This window comes from Echiichthys vipera (assembly GCF_963691815.1).
Source record: "Echiichthys vipera genome assembly, chromosome: 10".
Lineage (NCBI taxonomy): Eukaryota > Metazoa > Chordata > Actinopteri > Perciformes > Trachinidae > Echiichthys > Echiichthys vipera.
In genome coordinates this window covers 712,034-721,142 of record NC_139835.1, presented here as the reverse complement: position 1 = coordinate 721,142, position 9,109 = coordinate 712,034, and the positions used below count along the sequence as shown (strand labels likewise).

General features: G+C 43.6%; 1 protein-coding gene across 1 annotated transcript; it reads right to left on the bottom strand.

Annotated features, from left to right (window-relative positions):
* Positions 1–2,597: 2,597 nt before the first annotated feature.
* Positions 2,598–8,559, bottom strand: LOC310953049 (fibroblast growth factor 4A-like; the record flags this gene model as incomplete). Its single annotated transcript, XM_083921945.1, has 5 exons — positions 2,598–2,780; positions 3,775–3,878; positions 4,064–4,192; positions 7,710–7,858; positions 8,522–8,559. The coding sequence occupies 5 exons, from the start codon at positions 8,557–8,559 to the stop codon at positions 2,598–2,600; spliced, it is 603 nt and encodes a 200-aa protein (XP_083778071.1).
* Between the last annotated feature and the right edge of the window lie 550 nt (positions 8,560–9,109).

Genomic DNA, 9,109 nt, shown 5'->3' with positions numbered 1-9,109 from the left:
AGGAGAAATATGTTCTCTTCTATTTGTTTTAGTCAATACACAAGCTGCAGCATTTTGGACCAACTGGAGACTCTTAACAGACTTATTGGAGCAGCCTGATAATAAGGAGTTGCAGAAGTCCAGCCTAGAAGTAACAAATGCATGGACTAATTTTTCTGCATCTTTCTGAGACACAATGTTCCTAATTTTCACAATATTACGCAGGTGAAAATATGCAGTCCTTGTCATTAGTTTTATGTGAGAATCAAAGGACATATCCTGGTCAAAAATAACACCCAGATTCCTTATTGTGGTGCTGGAGGACAACACAACATCATCCAGAGTAACAATATCTTTAGCTATTTTGTTTCGGAGGCCTTTGGGGCCAAGTACAATAACTTCAGTTTTATCTGAGTTTAACATCAGAAAATTGCAGGTCATCCAGCTTTTTATTTCCTTAATGCACATTTGAAGTTTATCTAACTGATCGGTTTCTTCTGGTTTGATCGACAAATATAATTGTATATCATCAGCATAACAATGAAAATTTATGGAGTGCTTCCTTATAATATTTCCTAAGGGTCCAAGGACAGAACCCTGTGGGACTCCGTGACTGACTTTAGTGTGCATGGAGGATTTGTCATTAACATGTACAAACCGAGATCTATCTGATAAATATGACTTAAACCACTTGAATATCTTTTTATAAATGTCATTTTATATGTGTTTCCAATACTTTTAATGTTTTATGTGAAGCACTTTGAATTGCCTTGTTGTTGAATTGTGTTATATAAATAAACTTGCCTTGCCTTTTGCCTGGACTTATTCACCAGTGATGTCCAGCACATGTGCATACCGAGTTTTCAGTGAGATCCACTGTAGACAATGGTAAACTGTTTGTATTGTTGCTTTAAAGGTCGGATGACCTGCTTGTAAACACATGATTTTATATACCCCACTGGTGGTTGGGCCCTATTAAACCCCATATAGGCTTATTTAGAGACACTTCTGTCCGCCTTGGATACTGTTTGGGGTCACACAAAGGTAACCAATGTCAACTTATTGGCCATCCTGATTTTTTTTTTGAAAGTATTCAGCTTTTCTCCAGTTAAAGCTAAAGAAGTAACTGGTTAAGGTAAATTCCAGTTGAGGGTGCCAAGAGCAAGTTCAGGAAGCTCCTAGTTTGAAGAAGAAAGGTTAATGTCAAACTAACTGATGGCCTTCTGACCTGTGTTCATCAATAAAGGAAAAAAAGTTTCTTTATTTCACTCACAAGAAGCTTGAAGTTGTGGAAAGTTTATATATCTAAACATCCAAGCCAACTTGTAACAGACTACATTGACACAATATGATTATAAAATATAGATATTATTTAACACTGCAATGTATTCTGAAACAAAATAAATAAAACTACAGAAACAAAAGAAATGAGGAACGACTTCTTTTCTGAAGTAATTACATTGTTCTGTTTTTATTTAGTCATCCATCAATACTTCTAGATCATTCTTATCATTATTACTAGAAACCATTTAGTGTGAAAAGTGTTTCAACTCTTCACCTTTAGTGGACAGTTTCACTGCCTGATGAATACAAGCACAATATTCTCTGTTAGCTTTGATTTTGTCTTTTTCTCCTCCAACTCCTGAGAGGAATTCCTCTTTAGCTGCTAAATGCTCCACTGTGTACACTAGCTATCTCTAACTGTGTCTGTGTATTGCTGAGCAGGCTGAGTAGAGTGGAAACACTGCTGATGAGAGCAGACTTTTCTGGCTGGAAACTCCCAAAAAAAAAAAGGCCCTATGGAGAGGATGGGAACTGCAGGGTTAGTGATAATTCTGTGGGTTTGTCACTGAAATATTTTACATTAAATATAGTAATTTGATCCATCGCTAATACAAACATAGTGAATGGTTATTAACCATGCATGTGCAAAAAAAAAAATAGATCCTGAATATTCAAGGAATCAACGTGTTTATTGTCATATGTTCAGTTAAGACAGACGTCACACTGCACAATGAAATTCTTACTTTGCACATATCCCTGGTCACAAAGAAAGTAAAAATGAAATAAAAAAACATATTTAACTAAACAGTGTCAGAAATAGAATTTTAAAAAGGCTACAATAAAATTTAAGTTAAAAAAATGTACAGACTAAAAATATATGGACAGACTAAAAATAAAGCTAAATTAAAATTAAAGTGAAAAGATGGAATCTTAGAACAGATCCAAGGACAATATTGCACGATTAAAATGAAAAAAACAAATTGAAATATTGTAGTTTGAACAACGTTTTGTCCCATCAGCCAGCTGTTCAGTGGTACACACATCTTCCAAGTCATTAATAGTAGAGCCCATGCCAGCTCTATTCACATGTAGCTGCATTATACCACATGCACTTATTGTTTGTGTCAGCTCTTTTGAACAAGTTGAGTAGTCTCAGTAAGCAATGCTCCAAAGAATCCCACAATACTGTCTCTTGGGTGTAGTTCTAGTAGTTTTTCCATGTTGCAGTGTGGGGGGCAATTTCTTACAAGCTGGAGATGCAACGTGAGCAACCATATTCCTAATATAGGAAAAATTGCATGAATACCAAGAAGCTGGCTGGTGGTGGACCCTGATTACTGTGTCCTCCGAGGTAGAAAGTGGGTGCAGGACTGGTGGCGGCCCACACTGTTGCCCTTCCTTAGCTCTCCCTTGTGGGAGAGAGCCAGATAGGCGCCTGGGTGAGAAAGAGAGGAGTAGGTGTTGTAGTGATTCTCCTCAAGGTTCTCCTTCAACAGGCAGTCATCAGAAAACTTCTCCTGGAAAAGACATTCAAGAAGACATTTAAAGCTGGGGTACGCAGTTTTTTCTGGTGTTGTTGGACAAAAACACCTTGTTATAATCTTTCATAATAATGTAATTCAAGAGAGAAAACTAGACTTGTGCACCTCCTCTGGGCTCTGTTTTCAGGCTTTAGAAAATCTAGCCTGTGATGGGAGACTTTCAATCAGAGGTCATTTCAGAGAGAGAGAGAGAGAGTGTTCCTATTGGCCAGTCTACAAATATAGATGTGGGTGCATGACATCCCTCCAGTGAATACTCTGCAGCTCACGGCTGCTGATAACACAGAGGGACTGTAAAGATGGACTCCAGTTTATTGTCCAGGGAGCGGACATTTGCTGTGAAAACAGTGGGGAGAGCTGGTGCTGCTGGTTAGCCAGCTTGTCTGCCGTGTTCACATTTCCTCTCACACTGCTGTCTGACGGCCGTTATCATCCAATTATAATTATTAACATAACAATCAACATTGGGCATCGTGTTTATCAAACCTGGAGGGCCGCTGCATCCATGTGGGCTGCTCCAGACAAAGTCAACGGACAGCAGGCTAAACTATTAGCAACATTTTCCCTCCATCTCTGAAACGCTTCGCCAACATTGACTGTAAATGACATGTTTATTGTAAAAAAGAGTCTGACAAACGCAACACAACCACAGACTGTATAAACTAGAATAAAACAAGTGTCCTTATTGGTGAAGTGTTTCAGAAGTGGATATGTGTTGCTGTCATAACTTAGCCTTCTGCTGAGAGGGACACTCTCACTCTACTTTAAATTATGTCTTCAATAATATCTAATTGTGTTTTGGTTCCATTATGCAGCCTTGTACTTAGTGTTTAGTGAGAAAAGTAACTGATGATTATGTAACAGTGTTTGACCCAGGTCTGAGAAACTACAAACTTTCTTTCCCAACATGCATGCACAACACAATGGAAGTGCTGTCTCACTGGCATGAGCAGTGTAGTGAGCTACTTACCGCTCCATAAGCCCGTCCTTCTCCACTCATACAGAGGTACAGGCCACTCTTGACTCCTCTGATTCCCACCACTCCATGTTTCATAGCAAACACCTTCAGCCAACCTTGAGGAGAGGAAAGCAGGATCTTTATCCGCATAAAGGCTTGGATGCATTCTTGGGGTATATCAAAGATATAAAAGCTGGGTCTAAAATATTGGTCATATCTTGGAAGACTACAAACCTATTCATATACAGAACCAGTGCAGGTTTAAAAAAAAAAACAAGTCATATGAGTGGACTGAACTCACAATGCTCAGTGGGTTTGTGGACGCCTCCTACAGAGCCACTGGGCAGAATCTGGAGATGGTAGCCAATTCCAACACGGCAGTAAAGCAGCTGCTGTTTGAGCCCTCCTCTGATTGGATGAGGATTGGAACCTGCATAACAAAAAGTTGTCTCATCAAGTTTCATCTAGGAGGACAAACCAACAACAGATTGGTGCTCTTTTGACAGTGTGTTTTTATTATCAGGTATTAAATATAGAAAATTCTTTGGAGGCATCTTGCAGAGGTATTGCAAAAATTATTTATGAGGGAATTTTTTAATTTTCCATAGATAAATGTTTCCTTAATGTTAGCTTTCTCGCTTGCTGACCAAAGTTTAACCTGCATCATTAGACATTGCAACAACAAAATATAATTCCAGCAGGCTGTTTGCCAGGTTCGTTGCAGTGTGTCAGTGATCAGCCTGCTCCATGTCAGTGATGAATCATGCAGGGTAACCACTAATTTGGACTAATCAGTTAAGTTGACAACGGTATCTAACGTTAGCAGGTCTTCAACTGGAAGTCTTTCTTTGAGGGCTGTGGAATCCATTAGCTAGCTCTCAACTCAAAATGATTCTTGTTTTTGTAGCCTGAACGGCGTGAGCAGAGCAGCAGCTTCCACAGCAGTGACAGTGAGGCTGAAGGCAGATAGAGAGATGGAGACACTGAGGTTTGCACAAAGATAGCTGTCAGGCAGTGGTGTGCTGATAATGAATATAGAGAAGAGAAGGGTAGAGAAGGGTAAACAAATACACAGTTGAACCACCTAGCTGCTCCCAACAACAGACAACCCTGGCAACCTGCAATGCCGGCCGCTATTGGCTGCTACAATGGAAACAGAATGGGACAATGACTTTCTCATTGTCGAACCCGTCAAAAGTAGTTTTAAATATTCAGTCATTCATTCATCTTCAACCGCTTAACCGGGGGACGGGTCGTGGGGGCAGCAGCTCTAGCAGGGGACCTTTTCCTGGGCCACATTAACCAGCTCTATCTTGGGCATCCTGAGGCGTTCCCAGGCCAGTATGGAGATATAATCTCTCCAACTAGTCCTGGGTCTTCCCCAAGGCCTCCTCCCAGCTGGACGTGCCTGGAACACCTTCCTAGGGAGGCGCCCAGGGGGCATCCTTACTAGATGCCCGAACCACCTCAACTGGCTCCTTTCAACTCAAAGGAGCAGCGGCTCTACTCCGAGTTTCTCACGGAACTTGAACTTCTCACCCTATCTCTGAGGTAGACTCCAGCCACCCTCCTGAGAAAACCCATTTCGGCTGCTTGTACCCGCGACCTCGTTCTTTCGGTCATGACCCAGCTTTCATGACCATAGGTGAGGGTAGAAACGAAGATTGACCGGTAGATCTGGAGCTTTGCCTTCCGGCTCAGCTCTCTTTTCGTCACAATGGTGTGGTAGAGTGACTGCAATACCACCCCTGCTGCTCTGATTCTCCGGCAAAACTCATGCTCCATCGTCCCCTCACTTGTGAACATGATCCCGAGGGCCTTGGGGTAAGGACTCCTACCTGGAGTAAGCAATCCACCGGTTTCCTGCTGAGAGCCATGGCCTCAGATTTAGAGGTGCTGATGCTCATCCCAGCCGTTTCACACTCAGCTGCGAACCGATCCAGTTAGTGCTGAAGGTCACTGACCGATGATATCATCAGGACCATATCAGCTGCAAAAAGCAGAGACGAGATCCTCAGCCCACCGAACTGCAACCCCTCCCCACCACGACTACGCCTTGATATCCTGTCCATGAAAATAACAAACAGGAATGGTGACAAAGCGCACCCCTGGCAGAGGCCAACCCCCACCGGGAACGAATTCGACTTACTGCCAAGGATCCGGACACAGCTCTCGCTTTGGGTGTACAGAGATTGGATGACCCACAGAAGTGACCCCCTCACCCCAAACTCCCGCAGCACCTCCCACAGTATCTCCTGGGGGACCCGGTCATATGCTTTCTCCAGATCCACAGAGCACATGTAGACTGGATGGGCATACTCCCAGGCCCCCTCCAGGATCCTTGTGAGGTCCGTTGTTCCACGTCAAGGACGGAATCTGCATTGTTCCTCTTCAATCTGAGGTTCGACTATAGGACGAACCGCCATTTCCCCCTCCTGAGGTGTCGAATGGTTTTCTAGAAGCACCTTGGTGCCGACTGAAAGTCCTTCTCCGAACTTCTCCCACATCCGCTGCTTTGCCTCTGACACAGCAGAGGCTGCAGCCCTTCTGGCCCGTCGGTACCTTGCAACTGCCTCCGGAGTCTTCTGGGATAACATATCCCGGAAGGACTCCTTTTTCAGACAGCTTCCCTGACCACTGGTGTCCACCACCTTGTTTGAGGGTTACCGCCCCTTGAGGCACCTAAGACTTTGAGGCCACAGCTCACCGCCGCAGCTTCAGCAATGGAAGCTTTGAACATTGCCCACTCCGATTCAATGCCCCCAACCTCCACAGGGATGTCAGAAAAGCTCCGCCGGAGGTGTAAGTTGAAGATCTCTCGGACAGGGGCCTCCTCCAGACGTTCCCAGTTCACCTGCACTACTCGTTTGGGCTTACCTGGTCTGTCCAGAATCTTCTCACATCCTCTGACCCAACTCATCACCAGATGGTGATCAGTTGACTGCTATGCCCCTCTCTTCACTCGAGTGTCCAAAACATACGGCCTCAGATCAGATGATACGATCACAAAATTGATCTTCGACCTTTGGCCCAGGGTGCTCTGGTACCACGTACACTTATGAGCATCCTTATGTTCGAACATGGTGTTCAATCCATGACCAGCACAGAAGTCTAATAACAGACGATCACTCAGATTTAGATCAGGGAGGCCGTTCCACCCAATCACGCCTCTCCAGGTGTCTCCATCATTGCCCACATGGGCATTGAAATTTTCCAGCAGAACTATGGAGTCCCCTACTGGAGCCCCATGCAGGACTCCATTCAGGGTCTCTAAGAAGGACGAATACTCACTGCTGTTCAGTGCATATGCACAAACAACAGTCAGAGTTTCCCCCCCTACCACCTGCATGCGTAAGGAGGCAACCTTCTTGTCCACTCGTAAACTCCAACACCACAGCGCTCAGCCGGGATTTGTGAGTACCAGATCTAACTGGTAGCGCTCCACCTCCCGCAATAGCTCCGGCTCCTTCCCCCACAGAGAGGTGACATTCCACGTCCCCAGAGCCAGCCTCTGCTGCCTGTGTCTGGTCCGTCAAGAAGGCCCCTCACCTTCACTGCCACCTGTGCAACAGCGCACCCGACCCCAGCTGTTCTTCCTATGAGTGGTGGGCCCACTTATTGATATAATTCAGACTAAATATATTTTTTATGGAAAAGCAATACTTTCATTCTGTACCCTTCAAAACGCCCCATGGGGGTATATATATATATATATATATATATATATATAATATACTGTGTATATATATATATATATATTTTAATAAAGATTCTACATGTTCAACCTTTAATCACCCCTCTGATTTTCCTGACATGACATTTTGGCAATTTGAAACAATGAAAAGGAACAAAACATTCAATTAGACATTTCAGTAAATCAAAGAGCTTCTGTTGAATGATGGTTTCCAACTAAATCAAGTCAGAGAGTTTCCCAGGAGTTCCCTTACCTTTTCCTTTCAGCTGGGTGTCCTTCATGTGCAGCTTCCAGAGGCCTCGGAGGCGATTGCCATGGTCCTCAGGTGAAACCACCGCTTCTTGTTTCTTTGCTCCCACACTGAGAAAGAGGAGCAGCTGGAGGCCAGCCAGCAACGCTGCCCTACAAACAGACATGTCCACTGACACAGGTCACAGTCCTGGGTCCAGTGAGTGAGTCTGCTCCAGGTTAGGCCTCCTCTTCCTCTGAACTGTGAAAACACTTGAGCTCCACTGCCTTCTTGGCTCATCCCCTCCACACACCTTTTCCCACTTTTATCTCCTCAACGCCTGAACCGCTGACTGACAGTGACACATACTATCACTATCAATGACTTATCAGTCGTCCTGCCAACAACAGCCTGCACATGTGATGTTCTGTGAAGTTGGTGCAGAAAGCAGCGTGTTCTTTTCTCACTAACATAACTTCTCCGGTGTTTTCCTGCTGTAACGGATCCACCCGAGAGTTTGACTTCTACACAGTGAAAAGTAGAGTCATGTAAACTTTGGCACTACTGTTTGGGTCAAGCCTGCATACGTGAACATGTTTTTATGTCGCCCAATCAGGTCTCTGATGGTTGAGAGACATGCAAACTGTCTATTCGGTATCACAATCACTGAGATTGGAGAGTGAGCTGAGCTGATAGTGGGCGCAGGGAAACCACTCATGATACTAAAGTTCAGGGATCTAACAAGTCCAGTTCATCCTGAAGGAGTTGGAGGGGGTCGAGGTCAGGACTCGGTGCAGGACAGTCAAGTTCTTTCACACCAAACTGAGAAAACATACCTGTATGGAGCTGGCTTTGTGCACAGGGGCAATGTCATGATGAAAGAGGCGGGGGCCATATACTTCTTTCTAATGTGTTTATGGTGTCAGCTCAGAGTATCAGTCAATAGGGTAAGCCTGGTGTAAGGGTCTACTTAGAAGCTGTTCTGGAGCTTTTTTGATTGAACTTTCAGTCTCATTTTTTAGTCGACATGGACAAGAAGTCTAACCTAATAATCACACTGAATTGCCATTTTGTTTCACGTCATTTTAATCTATTTAAACTGTTGAAAAAACAGGATCCAGGGTTCCTTCACAGTTTTCATTTCAAATTTCCAGACTTCTCTGAGGATTTTTCAGTCAATATTAATCATCTGATTACCAATTGTTAGATGCTTATTATGTCAATAAATGGTTTTAAAATCCAACTTTAAACACGCATGTTAAATGTATGCCATTATGATAGACATTTTTACATATGTGTTGTAGTTCATATCAGTGAATGAACTCTGTTCAATACACAGCATTTTATTCAAACTAAATGTTAAAAGAGTGAAATGAATAACTGTAAACCTGTAACACTACGGACAAGAACAGTAGAGATGGACA